The 27,526-nt window shown below is 55.0% G+C and overlaps 1 protein-coding gene across 1 annotated transcript; it reads left to right on the forward strand.

The window, feature by feature from the left end:
• The first annotated feature begins 1,363 nt into the window (after positions 1-1,363).
• On the forward strand, positions 1,364-20,609 carry FAIM2 (Fas apoptotic inhibitory molecule 2). Its single transcript, XM_068212754.1, is given in 13 exon segments — positions 1,364-1,532; positions 2,986-3,229; positions 3,231-3,265; positions 5,905-6,008; positions 6,123-6,187; positions 6,797-6,850; positions 10,216-10,266; positions 10,950-10,989; positions 11,634-11,671; positions 12,716-12,803; positions 13,426-13,521; positions 18,381-18,434; positions 19,817-20,609. Coding segments are annotated over 13 exon segments (1,188 nt in total). The 3' UTR covers positions 19,967-20,609.
• Positions 20,610-27,526: the final 6,917 nt, after the last annotated feature.

A 27,526-nucleotide genomic window follows, 5' to 3' on the forward strand; every position in this document is an offset into this window, starting at 1 on the left:
TCCCATTCCTCTCCAGCCCCTCTCCTGGGGTCCGGGTGGAGCCTGGGCTGTGTTTCCACTGTGCCTTCCTCTGTCCTGGGCCCGTGGGAACCACTTCACCCTTCAAAAGGGACAATTTTCCACCATGTCCTGCTGCCGGTGGCACAAGAGCAGATGTCCCCCTGAGGTTGTATTTTCCCCCCCAGGCTCTGTCGCGGCAGTGAAAACCCCGATTCCCTCAATGCCCCTTCCCCTGGATCCCCATTTCTCCACCCCCGTCCATGGGCCTGGATCAATAACACTGATCAATAATCTGCTGGGGGGTGGGGCTGCCCAGGGCACCTCCAGACTCTCCCTGTGCTCCCCTGGGCCTGCAGCGCCCGAGGGACAAGGGTGGGACACAGGAGCATCCAGTGTAGGATTCCTCCCTCCTGATCTCTGCCTGAGCCCAGCTCAGGCCGTCCCTTCTTGTCCCACTGGAGCCTCCAGCCCCCCACAGCACCCCCAGGATATGTGGGAGCTGCTCCCACAGTTAGCTCTGAGGCTGCAGCAAGGGCTCCTCAGAGACTCCCTCCCTCTGCAAATCCCAGTCCTGAGGTTCAGCAGCTCTGGGGCAGCTGCTTCCCAGGCCTGGAGTGGGGCCCTCTCCCTGCATCCTCCCCATACCCGGATCATCCCTGTTCCTGGATCCCCACGCCCTCCCTAACCCTGGGTTATCCCTTTCCCTGAGTCCCCACATCCTCCCCATCCGTGCACCCTCCCCATTCCTGACCCTAACCCTTCACCCTCCTGGGTGTCATATCTGTCCATTCTCCCCATCCCATCCCATCCCATCCCATCCCATCCCATCCCATCCCATCCCCTCCTCCCAGGCTCTGCATCCCTGCATCCTCCCAAACTCTTCATCCTCCCCATCCCATCCCTGCGTCCTCCTCATCACCCCAACCCTGTATCCTCTCCATCCCTAAGCCCATCCCCGCATCCCCCCCATCCCGACCCTCTCTCCGTCGCCCCCATCCCGACCCTCTCTCCATCCCAACCCTCTCTCCATTGCCCCCATCCCGACCCTCTCTCCATCCCAACCCTCTCTCCATTGCTCCCATCCCGACCCTCTCTCCATCCCGACCCTCTCTCCATTGCCCCCATCCCGACCCTCTCTCCATCCCAACCCTCTCTCCATCCCGACCCTCTCTCCATCCCAACCCTCTCTCCATTGCCCCCATCCCGACCCTCTCTCCATCCCAACCCTCTCTCCATCCCAACCCTCTCTCCATTGCCCCCATCCCGACCCTCTCTCCATCCCGACCCCCTCTCCATCCCGTCCCTCTCTCCATCCCCCCGTCCATCGCCGCCTCTCCCGGCTCCCCTGTGCGGCGGGCTGGCAATGGTACAGCCCTGCCTGCAGCGCCCGCTGCTCCGGGGACGTTGCTGGAAGGCGAAGGCAGCGGCTGCGGGGGCTGCGGGGGCTGCGGCGGCCGCATCCGGCCCCGACACCTCCCGGCAGAAGGGCTGGAAGGGACCTCGCGCCCGGCTCCGTCCCGATCCCTCCCGCGGTACAGGCAGGAGCCATGACCCAGGGAAAGGTAGGAGGGAGGCCGGAGCGGGCAGGATGAGCCCGTCCCTGTTGCATAACGGCGCGTTTGGAGGAGGAAAGAGGGCTGGAGGGAAGGGGTTTAAGGAACAGAACCATGGGTGGAAGGGGGAGCTGGGTACCCGTGCCACGGGGGTGGAAGGGGCTGGGGGGCTGGTTTTGGGGTTGGGGGCTGGTTTGGGGCTGGTTTTGGGATCTGGGGCTGGTTTTGAGATCGGGGGCTGGTTTAGGGATGATTTTGGGATTGGAGGCTGGTTTGGGGCTGGTTTTGGGATCGGGGGCTCGTTTAGGGGTGATGGATGCACAGCTCAAACCCTGTTGGACCTGTGGTCGTTTTTATCCCCCTACGCCCCCCAAATCCCGGGTTGCCAGGGGCTCCGTGAGCTGTTTGTGCTGTCCCACCCCTGTCCCCACCTGGCAGCACCTCCTGCCCGGCCCAGGGGCTCTGGATTTTGGGGATTTTGGGGTTCTCCAATGCTCTCAGACCGAGGAGAGGGGGTTGTGGATCCTCTGCCAGCTCATGCACCATCGCCATGGCAACACTCTGGATGCAGCTCCATCCCTCGGCATCTCCTTGGATATCCGGGGGGGTGGGGAGGGGGTCTGTGTGAACTCGGCCCCCTAAACCCAAGGGACAGGGAAGGACAGGGAAGGACAGTCCCTGGGGCTGGCAGGGGACATCATCCCTGTGGGTGACACATCCCAGCCCAGCCCCTGCTGTGTTTTCCGGCCCTGTGGCCCCAGCTGAAGCGCTGCTCACTCTGCTCTGTTAACGCCTGCTTGCTTTGGGGCTCGTTGCTGTTGCAGCCCCCCCCGGAGCTGTGGGGACGCCAGCCGGGGCTGAGCTGGCTCCTCCGTGGGCAGCAGAGTTTATCCTGGCAGTTTATCTATCCCAGGCCCATCTGGAAAGGTTAAAGCGATCATGTTCCCAAGGAGAGGCGAGTGCTCAGGTGGCCCCAGGTTGGCTCCTTGCTGCAATCCCAAGTCCTTGGAATGCTGGGAAGCAGCAGAGCTGAGCCTCCACACGGGCAGAGAGGAGAAAATTCTGGAGGGCCAAACCAGAGCATTCCTGGGAGCAGCTGACCCACAATGGGGGTAAATGGGAATGAAGAGTTCAGAATTTTCTGCCCAGGAACTGAAAGCGCTTTTTAAGGAGCAATGTAGGGAGTTTGATGAGAAGCAGAGAATTCCTTGGATGGTTTTGGTGTCACGTTGAGCCCGAGGCACCGCGGGGGCTCCGTGCCTCCCCTCAGACCTCCCTACCTGGAACTTTTCATCCCAATGAGCACCTCCAGGGCTTTCCCATCTCCCCTGAGTCATGGATGCCCTTCCCGGGGGTGCAGGGATGGGCCTGTGTCCAGCGCCCAGGAATGGCTGGGGGGCTCCCAGCTCCTGTGTGCCTCCCAGTTCCTGAGCCCTTTTCCAGAACCTGTCCGTGCCAGCTTCTCATCCAGGGCGGTTTCTGGGATGCTTTTACTCAGATCTCTCTCTCTCTTTGCCCCTTTCTGTGCAGCTCTCTGTGAACAACAAACCCCCCAGCTCTGAGGGGCAGGGGGACAAGAAGGACAATGCCACAGCCCCCCCGGCTCCTCCGTCCTATGAGGAGGCGACAGCGGGAGAAGGGATGAAATCCGGGGCTTTTCCTGCCCCGCCCGCGGCCCCCGCTCCACCCTAGCTGGGCTTACGTGGATCCCAGTAAGTCCTTCCATGGCTGTGCTGGGGTGAGCCCTGGGAGAGGGGCAGAAATCCCCCCCAGGACTGGAGAGGTGAGAGGGAACCAGGATAAGAAGGGGACCAGGGATAAGCGGGGAAGCAGGGATGTGGTGCCCGGTTTGGCCCAGGGTGGAGGTGCAGCCATGAGCTGTGAGCCTCTGTCTGCACAGGAGAGTCTCTATCAGTGTGTAAAAGTTTCCATCTACACATAAAAGTCTCCATGTGCAGATGGAAGTCTGTATCTGTAAATAAAAGCCATTCCAGCCATCCCAGAGACCTCACCCCCTTCCAGACATGGGAGTAAACTCCTTCCCAGTCCCATGGTGGGAGAAATCCCCATTCCCAGCTCGCTGCCCTGGGAGATCCCAGTTCCCAGGGCTGGAGGGAAAGTCCTGGAGCAGCTGGATCCCCCCCACCCCCTCCTGCAGCTCCTGCTCAGCCCCAGCTCTCAGAGCAGCTGAGGTGGCACAATTGGTGTCACAATTGGTGTCACAGCCCTGAGTGTGGCTGTTGGCAGAGCCAGGGAGGCTGGGACACGGCTGGAGCCAAAGGCTGGATTGTTCCAGCATCCTTGTAGTCGTTCCTGGGCAAACCAGCAGTTTTTCCAACAGCCAGAAGCTCCCTGGAGCTTCTGCTGGGCTGTAGCAAAGGACAGAGCCCTGGCTGTGCCCAGGGAATGGCTGCAGGCTTGCAAGTGGGGCTGGAGGGGGATGGGGTGGCTCGGAAGTGACCCTGGGGGTGGCTAAGTGCTCACTCAGCACAGTTCCAGCCAGAGAAAATGCTGGAATTACGGGATTTAGGGACTTCTGAGCTCTTGCCCTGCTCCATCCTTTGCTGCCTGTTGTGCCCAGCTGCAGGGATGGGATGCCTGGGGAAAGGGAATGAGTGAAAACTTCACCTGCTGTGTGTGTGCTGGCATATTCTGATGTTTCTCAGCCTTTCCCCTAGGGAACAGGATAAATCCCCCCAGGTGCCTCTGGGGATCATCTGGATTTTTCTGCTGTTGTGTTGAATTAGGGTGGGTGAGGCCTAAATGGGGTGGGATGGGGTATTTGGGTTTAGGGGGTGGGATGGGGTATTTTGGGTTTCCAGATGGGAAACCCACGCTATGGGATGTGTCACACCTTACTGGGAGCACCTGGAGAGAAGGGATGTGGATTTGGGGTTGTTTCTGTGACCATGAACTCAGGACACTCTGTCCTGCTGTGGCCTTGCATGGGGGGGCAGAGGGGGGGACACCAGGAGGGAGGAGGATGAAACCTTCTGGATGCTGGGAGGGAGGGAGGGAGGGAGGGAGGAGGGTAAAACCCTTCAGCTCCTCCAGGGCACTGAGGTGCCAGTTTGGTGTTTAGGGGCCAGCTGGGTGTTTAGGGGCTGGGATTGCTTTGGTGCAGGAGGCTTGGAAATGTCCCAGGGGTTGTCCTGGCCCCAGGTACTCTGGGACCCATGGGGGATCCAGGAGAACACGTGGGAGGTTCAGCTCCAGTGGGGCAGGAAGGAAGGACCAAGGGATTTATTGACAGCAGAACAGCAGCAGAGACTTGTTTCCTGCTGGGGGCACCTTAGTGAGGCTCCTGCACTTTGAATGAGCAATTTTTGACCAGGAAAATAGGAGAAAATCAGGATCAGGACCTTGAGTTTGTCACTCCTGGTTTCTGCTCTGAGATTGAGAGGGCCTCTGCTCCATCTTCCTGAAGGATTTGGGTATCCCTGAGCTCAGAAGCTTTAGGAGGAGGGGAGGCATCTGTGGATCAGGCAGGGACAGGAATGTAAAGCAAGAAAATGACACAGAAGTCCTTCTGTGGAAACCCAGCAGGGGGGACTTCAGTGACACAGGAGGGGGCATGAGCAAGGGAAGCAAAGAGGGCACAGAATGATCACAGAGTCATGGAATGGTTTGGGTGGGACGGGACCTTTAAGCCCATCCAGTCCCACCCCTTCCACGGGCAGGGACACCTTCCACTGTCCCAGGCTCCAAGCCCCATCCAGCCTGGCCTGGGACGCTGCCAGGGATGGGGTAGGGGAAACCAGCAACAGGAGCTTCCGTTCCTGTTTGGGCAAAGCAGAGATGACTTGTGCAGGGATTTGAGGATTCGGGGGAAGGTTTTTCTCACTGGTAGCACTGGAGCTGTTTCCTCCTTTTTCAGGCTCGGTGCTTAACTGATTCCTGGTCCCTGCATGGAAATGGGATTGAGGGATGGAGCTCAGGGAGCTGCCAGGAGCTGCTCTCGGAGCAGAGACGTTGTTGACAAAAGCCACGATGCAAACACAGCTCAGGAGAGCAGCGAGGGAATCCTCCTGTTCCGCTGGGAATGCTGACTCACGGCTGCTCTGGGGATGCTTTAACATCCCGTGAAAGGAGAGCAAGGGATGATCCCACCCCCTCCGTTGCTGTGGAAGGTTTGGTGTTTCCTCAGACGAGGATTCAGCCTGGTGTTGGGATGGTTTGTGGGAATGGTTCCCCTCTGTTCCCAGGGATGGTCCTAGGAGCCGCAGGAGCGGGAAGGGAGCAGAGGAACGCCTGGGAATTTGGGGCACCTGAGCTGTGATTGCTCCATGGGCTCAGGTCCCACAGCTGGGGGGGATTTGGGGTGGGAGCTGCTCCTTTGGCCTCTCTGCAGGCACCAGCCCCAGCTACGGCAGCGGGGGGTACCCGGGGGACACGGAGCTGCTCACAACCTTCAGCTGGGATGACCGGAACGTGCGCAGGGTGTTCATCAGGAAGGTGAGGGAGGGACACGTCCCTCGCCCTCTGGGCTGGCAGAGCTGGGCCTCCAGCCCTTGGAGGGCCTGGCTGTGCTGGACTCTGGGATCCATGGATCACCACCTTTCCCTGCAGGTTTATGCCATCCTGATGGTCCAGCTCCTGGTCACCGTTGTCATCGTGGCTTTCTTCACCTTCTGGTGGGTGCTGGGTGTGTCCTGAGCCACCTGGGCCCTGGGCAGGTTCCTGGGGTTGTGTCACACCTGGATTCTTTCTGAGTATTCCCATAGAAAAGCAAAGCTGAGGGAACACTCAGAGGTTCCCCAGTCCTTTTGCTCCCATTCCCACCCACGCTCGGGATGGGATCATCCATCCTGGGTGCTCCCCAGGGCTGCTGCCCTTGGGCAGTGACTGCTGGGTTTTCCCTGTGGGAGTTACCAGATCCCAGCTCCAGGGGCCAGCTTCCCTCCCCTGCTCATTCCCTTCTCCAGCTCGGATGACTGAGCGCTCTGGGTGTGTGTGGCTCATGTTGCCTCCAGAATAAATAATGGATCAGCCAGCCTGAGGACTTGGGCTCCCTGATCCCCTGTGGGAGCCATTCCCAGCCAGCTCCAGTGTGGAATTGGGGGAGCAGCACTGCCCTTCCCACCTGGCAGCTGGAATTCCTCTCCACAGGCCCAGGCTGCCGAGAGGATTTCCCCAGGGCTGGGTTTTTAATCCCCGTGCTAGGGCTGTTCCTGGGTTCATTGAGCAGGGAGCTCTGAGGGACTGGATTCTTCCTGCTCAGGATCTTTCCTTCTGTCTTGCAGTGAACCAGTCAAGGGCTACATCCAGACCCACTCCGCCTGGTACTGGGCTTCCTAGTGAGTATCCCTGGCTTTTCCTGCAGCCTTGTGTGCTCCAGACAGCCTGGATGGGGCTGTGGGGATGTGGGAAGGGTCTCCAACACTTCCCAAACACTTCCCTGTCCTGCATGTGAAGCATCACTCCGAAGCGTCCAGGGACAACTGGGGAAGGTCATGGAATCATGGGGTGGGTTGGGAGGGACCTTAGAGCCCATCCAGTGCCTCCCTTGGATGGGCAGGGACGCCTCCCACCATCCCAGGCTGCTCCAAGCCCCAGTGTCCAGCCTGGCCTTGGGCACTGCCAGGGACCCAGGGGCAGCCCCAGCTGCTCTGGGCAGCCAGTCCGTGGGTGAGCCTGAGGTGAGCAGATGGGAAAGCTCACCTGAATGAGCAGGAGACACGGGAGAGGAGAGCTCCAAACACTTCCCCAAAAATGGCTCTAGAAACCAGGGTCGAAATAAATACCTGAGTATTTCCTGCAGAAAGCCAGAGAAAACTGGGGAGTTTCCAGGGAAACAGTGTGGAAACTCCAACATGAGAACTGGAAGGATGTTCAGGGTACCTTCGTGGCTTGATTTTGGGAAGGTCCCTTGGGAAGCTCCAAAGAGCTCCTTGCAGAGCTTTCAGGAAAACACTGTAGAACCACATATCTGACACCTGGAAGGATTTTCAGGGCACCGTGGAGGCTGGATTTTGGGATTTTTTTCTTGGAAGCCAGGTGGTTGTTGGAGTTTCCATTACATAATATTCAGTGGATGTGGGGGGATGGATTTGGAGGTGTTGAGATGTTCCTGGCCATGTCTGAGTGGGGTTCTCACTCCTGGGGCTCCATTCCAGAGCCCTGAAATTGGGATGCCATTCCTTGGTCCCCCGGCCCAGCCCAGAACGGAGCTCCAAGGTGCTGGCATCTCCTGGCTCCGTGGTTTCCGGGCTGCTGGCAGGGTCAGTGCAGCTCATTAAGTGTGAGGTGAACTCAGCTTTAATCAGTTCACACCCAAATCAGGAGATGAGACACCGGCTTATGTAACCTGGGAGAACCCTCCAAACAGCAGCAATGGGAGCATCCGGCAGCTCTGGGGCACCAGGAGGGAGCCAAAGGTGCTCCAGAGGGCAGCTGGCCTTGGAGAGGCAGTGTCACCTCCCAGGGGACAGGGAGAGGAGGCTCAGCCGTGGTCAGGTCCCCACCTTGGCCTCTGGGGTCACCTCTTCCAGCTCCCTGCCCAGATGGAGTTTATTCCCTCCTATTTCCCAGGAGGAACACCCTTGGGGCAGCTGGGGGGTCTCTGTCCTGGAGGAATTTCCCCCCTGGTCATTGTCCCCCTGTGCCCAGGTGAGACCCCACCTGCAGAGCTGCTCCAGCCCTGGGGGCCCGCACAGGGAGGATGAGGAGCTGCTGGAGAGAGCCCAGAGGAGGCCACGGAGCTGCTCCAGGGCTGGAGCCCCTCTGGGGCCGGGCTGGGAGAGCTGGGGGTGCTCCCCTCACTCCAGGGAGAGCTCAGAGCCCCTTGCAGGGCCTAAAGGGGCTCCAGGAGAGCTGGGGAGGGACTGGGGACAAGGCATGGAGGGACAGGACACAGGGAAAGGATTGCTAGTACCAGAGGGCAGGGATGGATGGGATATTGGGAAGGAATTGTTCCCTGTGAGGGTGGGGAGGCCCTGGGATGGATTTCCCAGAGCAGCAGTGGCTGCCCCTGGATCCCTGGAAGTGTCCAAATTCAGGTTGGACAGGGCTTGGAGCAGCCTGAGACAGTGGGAGGTGTCCCTGCCATGGCAGGGGTGGGATGGGATGGATTTTAAGGTCCCTTCCCACCCAGGCCATTCCATGACTTTGATGTTTTTTCACGGCCCAGTGAGCCAAGCCCTTCCCTTCATTGCAGTGTCTCCAAATGTTTTTCCTGCTCTGTGCCTGGGTCTCCTTCCTAACCAGAGACCTCTGTAAGATAAACCTGGGAGCCCTAGGATGTTTTCCCACAGCTGGGATGGCACCTCAGCAGGAATAAGCCCAGAGCAGACAGGGGATGGGTGACCCCGCCGGCTCTGTGCTCCCAACAGTCTCTTTCCAGCTGCTCAGCCGTGTCCAGTCTGGCTTTCCTGGTTTCCCAGTGGGAGGGCAGGGGCCAGGTTTATCTCTGTGCCCTGGGTCTCGTGGCCCTGGGCTCTGCCGTCACCTCCCTGCCTTGGCCGAGGGTCAGTGGCTATCAGGAGCCATCGGCACGCCCGGAACTGCTGCCCTGGGGGAAGCAGGGGAGCAGCTTCCAGAGCCTGGAAAAACACCCAGCTGCGGGCAGGAGAGCCTCCTTCAGCTCTGGGGCTGCTGTGCTTTGAGAGGAGTCAAGTGCTGGGGGGTAAAACCTGGGCGGGGCTGGGCAGCCACAGCACGTTGGGCTCTGCTGAGCCGAGAGGATCCTCCTGCCCTGGGCTTGTCCCTGAGCTCTTTTCTGAATGGATCCTCCTGCCCTGAGCCCTTCCCCGAGCAGCTCCTCCTGCCCTGAGCTCTTCCTCAGGCACTCCAGCAGGGGAATCCTGGAACGGGTTGGGTTGGAGGGACCTTGAAGTCCATCCAGTGCCACCCCTGCCATGGACAGGGACACCTTCCACTGTCCCAGGTTATTCCAATCCCTGTCCAGCCTGGCCTTGTGCACTTCCAGGAATGGGAAAGTCCAAAATTTCCCATTCCTGGAGGGATGTACCATGGGAGCAGCTCTCTCCTCCAGCGCAGCTCTTCCAGCCCTGCCTGAGCCCGGGCACTTTTCCAGCCCTTGGTTTAAGAACCTCCAGCCTTGACACCCTCAAGCTAGAAACGGTTTGGAAATGAGGGGCAAAGCCTGGCACCTCCATATGAGAAACTCATGAGAAGAACCATGGAATCTAGAATTGTGAAGGTGGGGAAATCCCCCGGAGATCATCGAGTCCAACCACCAAACCTCCCCTCACCGCTGGCCGTGTCCTCCGGCGCCACATCCACAGGCTTTTGGGCACTTCCAAGGATGGGATTCCACCACTGCCTGGGCAGCCCCCTCCCATGCCTGACCTCCCTTTCCATGAAGGAACGTTTCCCAAGAGCCAACACAAACCCAGTTCCTGCCCTGTTTGTCATTAACACATTTGGGTGCTCTCCAGGGTCTGAACCCGACCTTGACTCTGCTCTAAACCCAGCCCTCAGCTTCTCCAGGGATATTTTGTCCCACCCTGGGGACAGGCACATGCAGAGGAGGCCACTGACAGCAGGAAGGAGCTTAGTGAGAGGGAGCAGGGGTAGGAGCCACCCTGATCCACGCCTGCTGTGTGTCTACATTTCCCACATCCCCATCTCCGGGAATTCCCCCCTGCACCACCCTCCCAGGGGGTTTTTCCCCCCTTGAGCTCTCCCTCTCTCCTTGCAGCGCCGTGTTCTTCGTCACCTACCTGATCCTTGCCTGCTGCTCCGGGCCCAGGTAAAGGGAAGGCTTTGGGATCTGGGGCAGCCTGGGGAATGCAGCAGGAATGTTTTCCTCAGCTTTCCAGCTCTGTTACAGGGCAGGGATGCAGCTGCTGTGTTTCCATGGGATCATGGAATGGTTTGGGTTGGGAGGGACCTTAAAGCCCATCCAGTGCCACCCCTGCCATGAGCAGGGACATCTCCCACTGTCCCACGGTGCTCCAAGTCCCATCCAGCCTGGCCTTGGACACTTCCAGGGATCCAGGGACAGGCACAGCTGCTCTGGGGAACCTGTTCCAGATGCTGGAAACATCTGTTCCAGGCCTTGGGTTGCTGCAGCTCAGGAGTCCAATTGCAGCTGTGACTTCCCGGCAGAAACATTCCCCGTTTGCAGCTCTGGACTGTGGGAATTAAACATTCCAGAGGATGCTCTTGTCAGCTCCCAGTGGAGCAGGAATATCCTGGGGACCTTTGTCCTGCTGGCCCCGGAGGACCCCAAACGCCCTGCGGCTCCCAGCAGGGTCACTGTGCCCTGCACTGCCCCAGCACTTGTGCACAGGGCACCAACTACCAGCGTGGACACTAATTACCCAGCAGGGTCATTAATGGCCATTAATTACCCTCACAGTCACTAATTACCCTCATGGTCAGGGATTCCCTGGCACAGCCCCTGCTGACTGGCCCCTGTTTCCTTTGCAGGAGATACTTCCCATGGAATCTGATCCTGCTCAGCATCTTTGTGAGTAGCACATCTGGCCAACATCTGCCCTGGGGTCAGAGTGGCTCCAAGGACACACACAAGGCTGGCATTCCCGGGAAAAAGTGGGAATTTCATCCTCTTATTGTCCTGTGCTTGGGCTGAGGAGCTGTGGTTGCACTTGGATGGGAGAAGCTGGAAAAAAAGGGAGCCTCTGTTTGTTAAAAAATTGCAAAAAATAATCTGTGGAGTCTGGTGGGAACTGGGATTGGAGCTGGGGTGAGAATTGGAATGGGAATCAGGATGGAAACTGGGATGGGAACGGGAGTGGGAACAGGGATGGGAGCTGAGATGTGCTGGGGTGGGAGCAGGGATGGGAGCAGGGATGTGGGATGGGAGCAGGGATGTGGGATGGGAGCAGGGATGGGAGCAGGGATGTGGGATGGGAGCAGGGATGGGAGCTGTGTCCTGTGCAGGAGGGATGCAGAAGGGGATGCTCCCGTGCTGTTTGCCCTCGCTCTGCCCTCTCCTGTGCCTATCAATCACTGGAGGGTTCCCAATGCTGCCCAAGTTCCTTCTCCTGGGAGTCTGAGAGGCTTCCCTGCCCTTTTCTCTGGGATTGAGGGATTTCCTGTGGTGTTTGCTCTGGGACACGAGGGCACTAACCAGGCTGTGCTTTCCCCCAGACCCTGTCCATGGCCTATCTCACTGCGATGCTCTCCAGGTAGGTTGGGCACTGTCCTGTGTCCTGTCTCTTCCTGAAAACATTCCTTATTCCTGAGGTACCTGGGCCGCCTGAGCTGTCTGGGGCTCCCAGCAGCCACACAAAGCTGGAGCTTCCCTGTGAAAACACTTTCCAAGGAAGGTTTCCAAGGCCTGTCCCTGTCCCAAGGGAGGCAGGACTGGGGGATTCCCGCTTCCCAAATCCTGCAGGAGAGCCCTGGAGGGCCAGGACAGGGCAGCACCTGGATGGGCTGGAGGTGACCAGCCAGTGATCCCACATTTCTCACTGGGCAGGTCCCAGGCATGTGGGGCTGCAGTGAGCCAAGGAATTTTTTCCAGCAGTTTCAGGAATTTGTATCCCACAGCCTGTTCCCTTCCGCTCATTTGCACCAGGAAATCTGCTCCTAGCTCACGTGGGAGCCTGGAGAGAGGGACACGATCCAGGGTGGGTGATGGATGTGTTGGGACAAAGAAATCCGCAGCCTCAGCAGCTCCAGGGGGAAAACGCCAGTGACTCCACACAAATGGAGAGCAGGACTGGCTTTTCCAAGGGCTGAACCTGGCACTGCAGCCAAAATCCTGATCCAGCCTGGAAACCATTCCAGCCTGAGTCTGCAGCCCCTATCCTGCTCCAATCCCTCCTTCCTGCGCTTTTCCAAAAGCCAGACTGGGCAGGAGCCCAGGGGCTGCTCCTTTGCTTTCCCCTCACGCTGCAGTGACTTTTGTCATCCTGGTTTTGTTACTTCCCAGTCAGGATCTTCCCCATTCCCTGTCTGTCCACGGACAGTGGGATTGGTGGAGTTGGAGCTGCTCCGAAGCTCTGGGAGGCCCAGATGGACCCTCCTGCCTTCAAAACAGCAGGAAAACCCATCCAGCCTTTTTTCTCTCCTTCCTTTTTTTAACATCAGTGTGGAATATTGATAATTCCAGCGCTGTTTGTGTCCGTAGGATTTATGCTTTCCTTGCCCAGCTCCTGCCTGTCTGAATCCCCCTTTCCCATCCCTGTGGGAATGATCCAAACGTGGTTTTCCTGGTCATTTTGCAGTTACTACAACACCAAGTCGGTGCTGCTGTGCCTCGGGATCACGGCCCTGGTCTGTCTGTCTGTCACCATCTTCAGCTTCCAGAGCAAGGTGGGGCTGTGGGGACCTCCCTCGGGAAGGGCACATGTGGGGCAGGACAAGGAGCTGGGGGAGCTGGGAGTGTCTGGAGGGCTCTGGATACAGGACCAGCCCGAGGGATATGAGGAGGCTGGAGTGGATCAGGACACGTGCTAGGGAGGGATGTGGCTGGGATATAAGTGGGGCTAGAAGATGCTGATAAATGGGAATAAAATGAGATTTTGTGGATTGGGGTGGGAGCTAGGAGATGCTGATATATGGGAATGAGATTTTTTTTTTTTTTTTTGTGGATTGGGGCGTGCCATAGGTGTAAATGGGACTGGAAGTTGCTGACGTGTGGGAATAATCTGGGATTTTTGGAGGATTGGGATGTGTCAAGGATGTCAGTGGGGCTGGAAGAGGCTGCATGGTGGTAAATGGGGAATTTCTGATGGTTGGGCTATGGGATATGGGAGGACACTTGTATGTGATGGATTTGGAATTCCTGGTGCATGGTGGGACCCGAGCTCTTCCCTGTGGCACTAACGGGGATTTGGGAAGTTGGCTCTGTACCAGGGTGGGGTTTCTGGGATGGAGAGGCAGAACCAGCTCCGGGTGCAGCCCTGGAACGGGAATTCCTCCCTCCCGCCCGCAGTTTGACTTCACCTCGTACCAGGGCGTTCTCTTCGTGCTGCTCATGGTGCTGTTCCTGGGGGGGCTGGTCCTGGCTGTCATCCTGCCCTACCAATACGTGAGTGACCAACTGGGCCAAACTGGGCGTGCTGGGAGGGGGGGCCCAGCTCCCTGGAAATGGGTGGGAACCCCCATGGAGGGATGGAGGAGCAGGGTCATTCCCTGGGATGGACCATGGTACGGCTCAAGGATGGAACTGGCCCAGGGCTGAGGATGTTTCCTGCTGTTCCTGGTGATGGAATCATGGAATGATTTTGGCCAGGAGGGACCTCAAATCCCATACAATCCCACCCCTGCCATGGGCGGGGACACCTCCCACTGTCCCAGGCTGCTCCAGCCTGACCTTGGGCACTGCCAGGGATCCAGGGACAGCCCCAGCTGCTCTGGGAAATCCATCTCAGGGCCTCCCCACCCTCACAGGGAACAATTCCTTCCCAATATCCCATCCATCCCTGCCCTCTGGCAGTGGGAAGCCATTCCCTGTGTCCTGTGCCTCCATGCCTTGTCCCCAGTCCCTCTCCAGCTCTCCTGGAGCCCCTTCAGGCCCTGGCAGGGGCTCTGAGCTCTCCCTGGAGCCTTCTCCTCTCCAGGTGAACACCCCCAGCTCTCCCAGCCTGGCTCCAGCCCTTGGAGCAGCTCCATGGCCCCTTTGGACTCATTCCAACACATCCCTGCTTGAGCCAGTCCATAGGAGGGCAACAAGGCTGGTGAGGGGCTGGAACACAAGCCCTGTGAGAAACGTTTGAAGGAACTGGGGTTGTTTAGCCTGGAGAAGGGGAGGCTTAGAGGTGACCTTATTGCTCTCTACAACTTCCTGAAGGGAGGTTGTAGACAGGTGGGGATCGATCTCTTCCACTGGGCAGCACTGACAGAACAAGAGGACACAGCCTCAAGCTACGTCAGGGAAGGTATAGGTTGGATATTAGGAAAAAAAAATTTCACTGAAAGATTAATAAAGTACTGGAATTGTCTTCCTAAGGAGGTGGTAGGAGCAGCATCTCTGGATGTGTTTAAAAGAAGACTGGACATGGCACTTGGTGCTAGAGTCTTGTTGAGATGTTAGGGCATAATTTGGACTTGACGATCTTAGAGGTCTCTTCCAACCTCATTATTCTGTGATTCTGTGTGATTCCTGTACTGGGACCCCCCTGGGTGCAGATGGGGTCTCACCTGAGCACAGGTGCCTCTGCTCAGGCCTCAGTTTCCCCTCAGTAAAACCAGGGAAACGAGCACATTAAACTCTGTCCCAAGTCCAGGGCAGGACTTGAACTCAGGACTAACATCTGGCACCTGCAGAGTTCATATCTTGAGGCCTCCATTTCTCAGCAATGACCCTGAGGTCTCAGTGACCCTCAGGAGCCAAGTCCAAGGGGACAGTGACCCCCTGTGTGTCCCCAAGGCCTTCCAACCCCTCACACAGCTCCAGCCACTTCCTTTGGCCTCTGCAGCCACTCCTGGCCCCAAGCTGTGCCCAGGGGAAATCTTGGAGCAGCTTCCAGCCACCCTGGAGCAGGGCTGGGCAGCATTCAAGGGTGTGTCATCCTGGGAGATGTCACTCCCAGAGGGTCTGGCAGCCCCTGGGACATGGGCATGGATGAGGGAAGGGGGCTGGGGCCAGGCAGGTGCCATAAATCACCTGAGACGCTCCTGGGACCCCAAATCCCTCCCCATCGCAGCCAGCTCCTCTGCCCCGAGTCATTCCCTAAGGGAGACCTCCAGGAGATTCCCAGTGGTCCCAGCCCCGGAGCTGGTGCTGGACAAACCCAGCCTGGGCATTCCAAAGGGTTGGATTTTGGCTGTCTGGGCTTGAGCTTCTCCTCTTCCCAGTGGGAATGTGAGGCTGGAGCAGCTCCCAGTGCCAAAGCACAGCCATGAAACTGGAGAGACAGCTCCTCCTCTGACACGTGGCGAGTTAAGCACCACAGCGCGGGAATGAGCCCAGGGCAGGGACAGCCCTGGCTTCACTGAACCCATCTCGGGTTGAACCAGAACCTTCTCCTGGTTCCTCTGGGCCACAGCAGGGGCTAGGCTTTGCCCCCAATTCTGGTGAAATTCCCCCTGTGACTCCCATGGATTAATATGTTTAACTTGTGCTGGTTAATTAGAATCATGGAGTATCCTAAGGAGGAAGGGACACACCAGGGTCATCCAGTCCAACTCCTGGCCCTGCCCAGGACATCCCAACAATCCCACCTTGTGCCTGGGCATTGTCCCAGTGCTCCTAGAGCCCTGGCAGCCCTGGAGAGCTGTTCCAGTGGAGGAAGAACCTTTTCCCAATATCCAACCCAAACCTCCTCTGACACAGATCCCCCAAGCTGTGTCAAATTAAAGCTGTGTCTGGCTCTTGGAATATTTGGTGTTTCTTCCAGTGGGATCAGCTGTGTTTGGGTAAATAAATCCATTCTGGGAGAGCTCCAAAGTGTTCCCATCACGAGAGTGCTGAGACTGGGACATGTGGCTTCCCCACCCCTGGAAGTGTCCAAGGCCAGGTTGGACAGGGCTTGGAGAAACCTGGGATAGTGGGAGGTCCCACCTAAACCATTCCAGGATTCCAGGATTTCCACAGGACAGTTGCTGGGGCCAAGTGCTGTTTGCAATAAGGAGCACCTGATGGAGAAGTTTAAATGGATACAAAGGCCTCAGAGAGGGAGGAGCCGAGGCCCCGTGTCCTGCTCCTTACCACAGAAACGTTCCCAAAGCACTGTGGAAGTTGGAAGTGGTGCAAATCCAGCCTGGGCTTGTAGGGCATTTCCCAACTTTCCCCCTCCACCCGGGAGCCAAGTACCTTGGGAATGAAGTCCTAAATAGCCCATTCTGTGCAGCTCTGACGGCTGTGTCCATGTGCCCCTGTCCATGTGTCCCTGTGTCCCTGTCCATGTCCATGTATCCCTGTGTCCGTGTGTCCCTGTCCGTGTCCATGTGTCCCTGTCCATGTCTATGTCCCTGTGTCCCTGTCCCTGTCCATGTGTTGTTGTCCATGTCCATGTGTCCGTGTCCATGTCCATGTATTCACATTTGTGTCCGTGTCAATGTCCCTGTCCCTGTGTCCCTATCCCTGTGTCTCTGCCCCTGTTGCTGTCCCTGTCCATGTGTCTGTGTCAATGTGTCCCTGTCCATGTGTCCGTGTCCATGTCCATGTATTCACATCTGTGTCCATGTCCCTGTCCCTGACCCCATGTCCGTGTTCATGTGTCCCTGTCCGTGTCCATGTCCATGTATTTACATCTGTATCCATGTCCCTGTCCCTGTGTCCCTGTCCACATCCATGTGTCCGTGTCCATGTCCATGAATTCACATCTGTGTCCATGTCCCTGTCCCTGTGTCCCTGTCCACATCCATGTGTCCGTGTCCATGTCCATGTATTCACATCTGTGTCCATGTCCCTGTCCCTGTGTCCCTGTCCCTGACCCCATGTCCGTGTTCATGTGTCCCTGTCCGTGTCCATGTCCATGTATTCACATCTGTGTCCATGTCCCTGTCCCTGTGTCCATGTCCCTGACCCCATGTCCGTGTTCATGTGTCCCTGTCCCTGACCCCATGTCCGTGTTCATGTGTCCCTGTCCGTGTCCATGTCCATGTATTCACATCTGTGTCTGTGTCAATGTCCCCATCCCTGTGTCCCTGTCCCTGTGTCCCTGTCCCTGTCCATGTGTCGGTGTCCATGTCCATATGTCTGTGTCTGTGTCCATGTCCATGTATTCACATCTGTGTCCATGTCCCTGTCCCTGTGTCCCTGTCCCTGACCCCATGTCCGTGTTCATGTGTCCCTGTCCGTGTCCATGTCCATGTATTCACATCTGTGTCCATGTCCCTGTCCCTGTGTCCCTGTCCCTGACCCCATGTCCGTGTTCATGTGTCCCTGTCCGTGTCCATGTCCATGTATTCACATCTGTGTCCATGTCCCTGTCCCCATCCCTGTGTCCCTGTCCCTCTGTCCCTGCCCCTGTCCATATGTCCCTGTCCATGTCCATGTGTCGGTGTCCATGTCCATATGTCTGTGTCCATGTCCATGTATTCACATCTGTGTCCGTGTCAATGTCCCTGTGTTCATGTCCCTGTCCCTGTGTCCCTGTCCCTGTCCATGTGTCGGTGTCCATGTCCATATGTCTATGTCCGTGCCAATGTCCCTGTCCCTGCCCCTGTGTCCCTGCCCCGGTGTCTGTGTCAATGTCCCTATCCCTGTGTCCCTGTCCCTGTTTCCCTGTCCCTGTCCATGTGTCTGTGTCCATGTCCATGTATTCACTGTGTCTGTGTCCCTGTGTCTGTGTCCCTGTGTCCATGTCCCTGTGTCCCTGCCCCTGTCCCTGTGTCCATGTGTCCGTGTCCATGTGTCCCTGTCTGTGTCCATGTCCATGTATTCACATCTGTGTCCGTGTCAATGTCCCTGTCCCTGTTTCCCTGTCCATGTGTCAATGTCCATGTCCATGTGTCCCTGTCTGTGTCCATGTCCATGTATTCACATCTGTGTCCGTGTCAATGTCCCTGTCCCTGTTTCCCTGTCCATGTGTCAATGTCCATGTCTATGTGTCAATGTCCATGTCCATGTCCATGTGTCGATGTCCATGTCCATATGTCTGTGTCTGTGTCCATGTTCATGTATTCACATCTGTGTCCGTGTCCCTGTGTCCCTGTGTCCATGTATCCGTGCCCATGTCCATGTGTCCCTGTCCGTATCCATGTCCATGTTTCCACATCTGTGTCCATGTCAATGTCCCTGTGTCCATGTCTTTTTCCCTGTGTCCCTGTGTCCCTGTTTCCGTGTCCCTGTGTCTCTGCCCCTGTCCCTGTCCCTGTGTCTCTGTCCCTGTTCATGTGTCCCTGTCCCTGTGTCCCTGTATCCCTGTCCCTGTGTCCCTGTGTCTCTGTCCTTGTCCATGTGTCCCTGTGTCCCTGTGTCCCTGTGTCCGTGTCCTTCAGGTCCCGTGGCTCCACGCGATCTACGCTCTGCTCGGGGCTGGGATCTTCACCATGGTGAGTGGCTGCTCCTGGGATCTGGCAGGGAAGACAGGCAGCAGGGAAAGGAGCTTGGATCCCGACAGGGAGCCAGGCAGGGATTGCAGCTCGGGGCGGCCTCGGAGCAGCGATCCCGGCGGGAGGTGCCGCAGACGTGCCGGGCACGGTGTGAGTGCCGAGCTGTGTGGGGTGAGCAATCCTGGCTGGATTGATCTGCAGGGATCGTGAGGACACGCCAAAGGTGCCTCTGGAGTGGAGCGGGTAGAGCTGAGCTCGGCAGAGCTCCGGGAGCGAGGGGATCCAGGGATGGGGCTGCACGGTTGAACCGGGGCTGATTGGGTGAGAGCGAACCAAGGTTTGGGATGAGTTTGGCTCACAGAGGTGCAGAAAAACAGGGAAGGCTGAGACTGGGGATTAAGAGGCTTTAGGAGGGTTTACACAGGCAGGAAAAGCCCTGGAGCTGGGCAGCTCCTCCAAGGGAAGGCTTGGCTTGTTCCCGGTGGTCCATCCCCCGAGCCCCTTCCAGAGCGAGTCCCGGCGGTGCTGGGCTGGGATCCGGCCCGGGGAGGTGTCTGGGGAGGTTCCCGGTGCTCCCGGGGCCGGGGCTTGGCCCGGGGCTGCCCTGGGCTCCGAGGCGGTGCCCATTGGGCATGTTGGGAATGGGAGCAGTTGAGCAATTGCCTTTATCACCCATAAAAGTCACTCCGAGGGAGCGCGGGGAGCTCGGTGCTGATTCATGGCTCAAGATCCCTCTGTAAAATACAAGGAGGCTTCAACATCTGATAATTACCCCATAAACATCAGTCAGAGCCTCGGCCTGGCCCTGCCTGGGCAGCTCGGCTGGGATTTGTTCTGGGGGGACAAACCAGCATCTCCTGGAGGATGCTGCAGCCCCAGAGAGCTCTGGACCCATGAGGGACAGCAGGATGGAAGAAGGAGGAAAGGGAGGGAGGGGGAAATGGTAGATTGCAGTCATGCCTGGGATTTCTGGCAGTGCTGCTCTGTATCCTGCTAGGGCCAGGTCACCCTGTGACCACCTCATTCCCTGGCAGGTGTTTCCCACCCGAGGGAAGTCTGGGAATAACAAGTTATGGCCTCTGGGAGAGGATGAGGAGGGAGGGTGGCTCCAGAGCCGGCTCTGGGATGGAGGAAGCCTGAGGGAAGAGGGCCTGGAGTGGGAGTTATACTCGGGGTTTGATTGTCAGGAGGGAAATGAGGGAAGGGGAAAGTTGCAGCTTGTTCTGAGCTCTTAAATTTTGGCTCCAGCACATACAAAGGGGCTGCACTTTCATGCTGGGTTCAGGGAGGCAGTGGGAATTCTCCTGTCGTTAGAGCTCTTCTTGCATCTCTGGGCCAAACCTCCCTGTCACTGTCCCGGGGTTTCCTCCTTTCCCTTCCAGTTCCTGGCCCTGGACACGCAGATGCTGATGGGGAACCGCCGGTACTCGCTGAGCCCTGAGGAATACATCTTTGGAGCCCTCAATATCTACCTGGACATCATCTACATCTTCTCCTTCTTCCTGCAGTTCTTTGGCTCCAGCCAGGAGTGAGGGCAGCGGGGCAGGATGCTCCCTGTGCTGGCAAATGTGAGGGGTTAAATTGAGAAGCAGAGGTGAAAGGGTTCAAAACCGCCAGCCTGAGCCAATCCCTCCCTTTCTGGTCCATCCAACGCACTGAGGAGCCCCAGGCCCCTCCCGCAGCTTTGTACATTTGCTGCCAGGCCTTTGTGACCCAGAGAGCAAAGCAGGGCTTCAGTGTCGTGTCCCTTCTGCTCCCCCCACTCCCGCCCAGCCCAAAGCAGCCCAGAGGCTGGGGGCAGGAGACCGGGACCTTCCTGGCCCCAGGGGCTGCTGGAGGCACCCTCTGAGTCCTGTCCATCACGGGGTGAAAGTGTTGTGACAAAACAACAGTGAGGGCAGCAGAGCAGGGAATTTGCTTAGATCCTGGCAGGAAAATCAGCTGAGCCAAGGGAAAAGCCTTGGGGAATCCTTGCATTGCCCTGTTTCCCACAAACCATTGGCGCTTGGTGGCCTCTGCGCTATTCCTGGTGGCTCTTGCTGTTGGAAACGTGGAGTGTGGGATCACGTAGCTGGATTTCAGTGCTCCAGGCACAGAGAACCTGTTTGTTCAGGACGTGCAGCTCTCTGAGGTCATCCCTCGTGCCACTGCAGGAAAAATTCCCCTGGATCCCTTGCATCTGGCTGAGTGCCCTTCCCTTCCCTTCCCTTCCCTTCCCTTCCCTTCCCTTCCCTTCCCTTCCCTTCCCTTCCCTTCCCTTCCCCTTCCCCTTCCCCTTCCCCTTCCCCTTCCCCTTCCCCTTCCCCTTCCCTTCCCTTCATCCATGGGTCCCTCCCAGGGGAGTGTGCTGGTTCTCTTTGGAGTGTGGCTCCTCACCAAGGGATTGGGATCCCAGGGAAGGAATATTGCCAGGAAATGGCAGAGAAGAGCTGAAGGAGGCTGAGTTTCCATGCTGAGAAATGCCATTCCATGTGGGAAATGGGCTGGGATCCTGTGACCCACCCTGAGGCTCTGACACCCTCACAGAACTGTCTTGGTTGCTCCAAATTAGCGTTCCTAAGGGGGTTATTTCCAGGGACGGAGGCCATTGGAACAGCAATGTTCCCTCTCCCTGGCTGTTTTCCATTTCTCCTCTCCCAGACGGGAATGTCAGCACGGGCTCTGGATGTGCTCAGGTAACTTTCCACCATGGCCACGCTCACATTCCCTGTTTGGGGCTCAGCTGGCTGATCTTGGGCTGTAAAGCTCCCCAGGGAGATAAGGGGCCTTTTGCTCTCATTCCAAGAGTGATCCTTGCTGCAGATAGGACCTCGTATCTCCCATCTCGCTGGGAATGCCGGCGAGTGCGTCAGGGAGCTGCCTCCAGCAATTCCTGCTGCAGAGAGGCTCTGCCAGAACGCTGGAACGTTCCTGCTCCTTCTGCCCTGGGTTTTACCCCACACATGTCCTATCCTCCTGCCACACGTGTCCAGGGAAAGTTACTGTGCAGGGAATGGAAATGCTCCGGCCCCTCCGCGGGTGCAGTGATGAGCAGAAGTGATGCCTTCCCCTTATCTTCCTCCCTAAAACACCCCAAAAAAACCCCAACCAGACCAAAGAAGCCCGGTCAGACACAAAAAACCCCAACCAGACAAAAAAATCTCATCCAGGTCAAAAAACCCCCAACCAGACAAACCCCAGTCAGACACAAAAAACCCGAACCAGACAAAAACCCCACAACCAGACCAAAATAATCTCTGACCGGACAAAAAATAAATCCCAACCAGACCAAAAAAATCTCATCCAGATCAAAAATCTCCCAACCAGACAAAAAAAAAAAAAAAAAAAAAAAAAGCCCAGCCAGACACAAAATCCCCAACCAAAGCCAGATTCTTTGTAGGGATGAAGGACACCACGAGGTGATGCCAGCAGGAAGTTCATGCCCTGATGGTTCCTGCTGAGGAGAACCAAATCCTTGGATTGCTGAGCAGGCAGGACTGGGAATTGCATGGGAGGCACCCTAAAAGTGGATGGAATAAGAGTTTCAAGAGGGAACTTCCCAGCCCTCAGCAGACTGGCTGGGCAGCCTTTCGTTGCTCACGGTTATTTCCTGTAGGGATTTGTGCTTTCCAGGCTTGGAGGGAGGAGTGTGGAGCTCCATGATGAGCTCTGGCTCTGAAATAGTCCCAGAACTCCTCCAAAATGCCCTGCTGGGAGCTGGGGAGGAACACACAGACCTGCAGCCCCTTCTGGAATTGTTCTTTTCCCTTCTGGTGTGGAGTAACTTTGCTGCTGCTGCTGCATCCTGGCTTTCTGCTGATATATCCTGGCTTTCTGCTGATATATCCTGGCTTTTTTGCCCCTGCATCCTAGCTTTTCTGCTCCTATTGGGAACACCTGGCATGACCCCGCTCCAGGCACCTGGCTGGGGGGGACTTCTACCCTCCTGTGTCCCTTGCACATGTCCTGGTCCCTTTTCCACACTGATCCCACCCCAGGCAGCCCTGATGGATGCTGAGCACTGCCCTGCTCGGGGAGCTGGAGTTCCTTGGGAGGCTGAGGAATGCAGGATTTGGGGTGGGATGTGGAGGGCTGCTCCCCCTCCTCCTGTGTCCTCCACCCCAAATCCTCATCCAGCTCCATATCCCAGTCCCTTGGAGCGGTTGTTCCTATGATTTCACTGTAAATAGAATTTTGTATCTTCTCTGACTATTGCTAATAAATGGTTGCAAAACTGTTCCTGTGCCTGTTCCTGCTCTGGTTGTGCAGGTGCTGCTTCATCCCTCAAAATGTAAACAAGATCCTGGCACGGCCCAAAGGTTTAACGGAGCCCGAGTCACGTCTTCCCCGGTTATGAGTATGGAAAACATCCCACACAGAGCAATAAAAAGCACACGGATCTGGAACAGGTGTCATGGATGAGGAATAATCGAGAACTGAGGGCCAAAGGGCTCCTGGAATGAGGGGTTTGCTCCCTTTCCCACTTGGTTTATGTGACCACAGGATTCAAAAATCATTGAGTGGGGATACATTGTGGGAGTGCTCCAGCTCCAAGGGAATTTTCTGCAGTGCTGGAGAGCAGCTGGAGCTTTCCCAAGAGTAAATGGAAGGAAAAAATTCCTCCAGAGACAATTCACCACCTGATGAGATGAGATGAGAACCTGCACTGGGAGAGGTAAACTCCCATCTCACTCCCTCAGCTCTGAAGGGATGATTGTCCAGGACAGAAATCCCAAGGCAGTAGGTCTGTGCTTTTGGCAAGGAGTCAAACCCAAAATGAGGGAAATTTGGTTCCTGGGAAGTGATGCTGAACAGCCAGGAGGGATTTCCCTGCGTTTTCCGTAGGAAAAAAAAAAAAAAAAAGGCTGAAGTGGAACATTCCCACACAAATAATGAGGTGTCCAAGAGCAGTTGGATGAGGATTCCCTGAAATTACCACAGACATGATCAAGGCTGATGACTCCATCAAATTTCAGCACTTGGCTTTTGGATGCTCAGTCCAAACTGGGGATTAACCAGACAGGGACCATCAAAGGAAGGATGGAGGGGTGAAGGATAAGGGGGAAGATTTGTCAGGGTGTGAGGGATGCTGGAAGGAGGAAGGGATGGAGCTGCTTTCCTGTTAAAAACAGGAATTTGGGGGTCCTAAATCCAGCCAGAGAGAGTCGGAGGAGACTTCAAACCCCTGAATTCCATTGCCTGGAGAAGGGGGAGCATTGTATCTATTTTTGCATTTTTTCCTGCCTTTCTTCTGTGGCCAAGGGTCCCACACAGGGAGGATGAGGAGCTGCTGGAGAGAGCCCAGAGGAGGCCACGGAGCTGCTCCAGGGCTGGAGCCCCTCTGGGGCTGGGCTGGGAGAGCTGGGGGTGCTCCCCTCACTCCAGGGAGAGCTCAGAGCCCCTTGCAGGGCCTAAAGGGGCTCCAGGAGATCTGGAGAGGGACTGGGGACAAGGCATGGAGGGACAGGACACAGGGAAAGGATTGCTATACCAGAGGGCAGGGATGGATGGGATACTGGGAATTGGGAATTGTTCCCTGTGAGGGTGGGGAGGCCCTGGGATGGATTTCCCAGAGCAGCAGTGGCTGCCTCTGGATCCCTGGCAGTGCCCACAGCCAGGCTGGACAGGGCTTGGAGGAACCTGGGACAGTGGGAGGTGTCCCTGCTATGGGATGGGATGGGATGGGATGGGATGGGATGGGATGGGATGGGATGGGATGGGATGGGATGGGATGGGATGGGATTTAGGGGATGGATGGGATGGATTTTAAGGTCCCTTCCCACCCAACCATTCTGTGATCCCATGAAAACACAGAAGGGCCGATCCAGGGAGCAGGAGCCTTTCACCTTCATTTGTGAGCTCCAGGCGCCCTCTGCTCTTCACGCTGTGGTTGAAACCAGCAGCGAATGAAACCCAGCTTAACCCTAAACCTGCACCAGGGCCCTCAACCTGGGCCTCCCTCTCCTCTTAAACCCCCCTTTAGAGGGAACTTTTATTTTCTTCTGCTTTAAAACCTCTCTCAGCGGCAGCCTGTGGGGTCCTGGGCACCCCTAGCGCAACCATGTGTTTAATTGTGATTTAAATAACTTTTATTAGAGAATACCATGCACAACCATGTGTTTAATTGTGATTTAAATAACTTTTATTAGAGAATACCATGCACAACCATGTGTTTAATTGTGATTTAAATAACTTTTATTAGAGAATACCATGCACAACCATGTGTTTAATTGTGATTTAAATAAATTTTATTAGAGAATACCATGCACAACCATGTGTTTAATTGTGATTTAAGTAACTTTTATTCGTTATTGATGTGTACAACATTTATATGGTATTTCTTTGATAACATTGGTTTCTATTATTCAAAAATGCTTTCAATAACGCTGATATAATTAGCATTTACACTCCATTTATTTGAACAAAATTCATCTGTTTCATATGATAAATTATGGTTTTTATATTAATTAATTAATGTGTATGTGTCATTTGAACCCCTGAACCCCGCCAAGGCCTGAGACCCGCTGGTCGCCAGCACGGGGGGAGCGGGTGGTTGTCACCGTCCCTCTGCAGCCTGGCTGGGGAGAACAGAAATCACTGCTTAGAGATTTTCAAAGTTTAATAATAATAGTAACAGGATAAAAAAAGGACAATATTTCCAGCACTGGGGTGCTCCTGGCCAACAGCCAAAGAACACACCTGGGTACACAGACAGTGTTATCTTTATACTGTTATATTGCTAGGATACAGGCATATTCATGTGTTTCATGCATTATTCAAACGTTCTTTCAAACTTTCTGGTGTTTTGGGGACTCATTTATTTGACTTCTTCACACTCTGGCCTCTCTGCGTGACATCCTGGGTGTCAGGTCAATGTATTTTATTTCTTCTTGTGTCTCCATCCTGCTGTTTCACATCCTCTGGTAAGATTTTTGTATGTCCTCCTTAAATGTAACATGGTGTGCTCTCATTGTCCTCCTTAAATGTAACATGGTGTTCTGTAATTGTCCTCCTTAATTTTAACATGGTGTTCTCTAATTGTCCTCCTTAAATTTAACGCGGTATTTTCTCATTGTCCACCTTAATTTTAACATGGTATTTTCTCATTGTCCTCCTTAAATTTAACACGGTATTCTCTTACTGTCCTCCTTAGTTTTAACATGGTATTCTCTCATTTTCCTCCTTAATTTAACACGCATTCTCTCATTGTGCTCCGGTGCTCTGGTTTGTGTCACGGTTATCTTATCACTTGGACAGGTAGGTCAGTGGCTGGCCTTACACTGTTTTTAGTTACACAAAAGCCTTTTTTTCCCCACATCTGATGTTTTGCTATGGTCTATAACACAGTACATTCATCCCACTGGTATTTCCATAAGTTATATTATAGCTGTTATATTCATTACAGCACTATTTCTATGAGCAACACAGTGCACACTTAAACTGATAAATTATATTATACCAACATGCAGCTAAAAGGAGTTATAATTTAGATAACTATTGATGTGAAAAATGCATATTTTATGATCGGCTTTTCGCAAATATTAAAATGAATATTCTATGTGCAATGTTAGAAAGTTGTGCTGTATTAATTCTCTTAAGTAGTGTGGTAAATATAGTTTTAGGTTATAACATAATGTTAAAATAAAAACTCTGTATGTGGGTTTTCTTTTAAAAGAGGGAGATACTTCAAAATAACAGTCCCAGAGCACCTAAATCTTCCAGAGAAGAGGAATTTATGGTTCTCTTATCAGAAGAAGCTAATTTCTTCAGGCTTTGCTCAGACTCGAAGACGCCGTGGGGATTAGAAGAAGGAGTTGACATATTCCAGAGAGAGTTTCTTATTTTAAATAGAATGTATGCATAACCATGAAGTATGTATGAATATGCAACAGTGTATTGTTTTAAGGGTTATCCCTTTGTTCACAAACCATGCTTATCCTAGCTTAAGTGCCCGAGAGCATCTGGACATCCGTAATTCTTTGTTTTTTATTGTCTTGTAATTGTCCTAAATCTAAATTTTTATTACTCTAATTATATTACTATTTTTTTAACCATTTTATTAGTATTAAACTTTAAAAATTTTAAAGACCAAGTGATTGGCGTTTTTCACAATTGATATAACTATTTCTAAATAGTTACAATCACTAACAACATACATAGGCTAATGCGGAAATGCGAAAGACCAATATTATCTGGTCATTTTTCACAGGGTTCTTTACACAAAATCTCTTCTCTTCGCCCCCAGGGGGCTGTGGCTACCCTGGTGGCACTGAGACAGAGTGAAAATTTAACGGGGTAGAAAATCCATTTGGATTTAGGTGAAATGCGCCGCTTTGAGCTTGCTAACCTAAGTAAAATATGCTGTTTAGTCTGGTGACTGCAGCACTAGCACAACTGCCCCAGCTGAGGAGAAAAAAATGCGAATTTCCAAGCTAAAGAGATAAGAGATAAGAAAGACTCCTCGGACCTTGAAACAGACAGCGCAGAGTGACCCAGGAATTCTCTCTGTGCTTTCTGACAAAAACTGAGTACAAGTGTAACTGGCTGTAGGTGTACACGAAATCAGCAGAATAAATATGCATGAGCCTATTGTGAAATTCTATGAATATGTAAATTAGCTACAGTAATAGAAAAGGATCAGGAGTTCTCAGGGGCGCGCATGTCCTTTGAAGGGAAATGATTCCCCACGTGCGTCCAGCGCTGTAATAAACATACCGTCCCTACAAATCTTTATAGGAATTGGGGGGTCTTGATTTTTCACCGCAACTCTGCACTGTCCCTTGTCGCTGTCCCTGTCCCTTGTCGCTATCCATTGTCCCTTGTCCCTTGTCGCTGTCCCTTGTCCTTTGTCCCTTGTCCCTTGTCCCTGTCCCTTGTCCCTGTCCCTTGTTGCTGTCCATTGTCCCTTGTCACTTGTCCCTTGTTGCTGTCCCTTGTCACTTGTCCCTTGTCACTGTCCCTTGTCCCTTGTTGCTGTCCCTGTCCCCTGTCACTGTCCCTTGTCGCTGTCCCTTGTCCCTTGTCACTGTCCCTTGTTGCTGTCCCTTGTCCCCGTCGCTGTCCCTGGTCACTTGTCACTTGTCCCTTGTCGCTGTCACTTGTCCCTTGTCCCT

This window comes from Anomalospiza imberbis, chromosome 22, assembly GCF_031753505.1.
Source record: "Anomalospiza imberbis isolate Cuckoo-Finch-1a 21T00152 chromosome 22, ASM3175350v1, whole genome shotgun sequence".
Lineage (NCBI taxonomy): Eukaryota > Metazoa > Chordata > Aves > Passeriformes > Viduidae > Anomalospiza > Anomalospiza imberbis.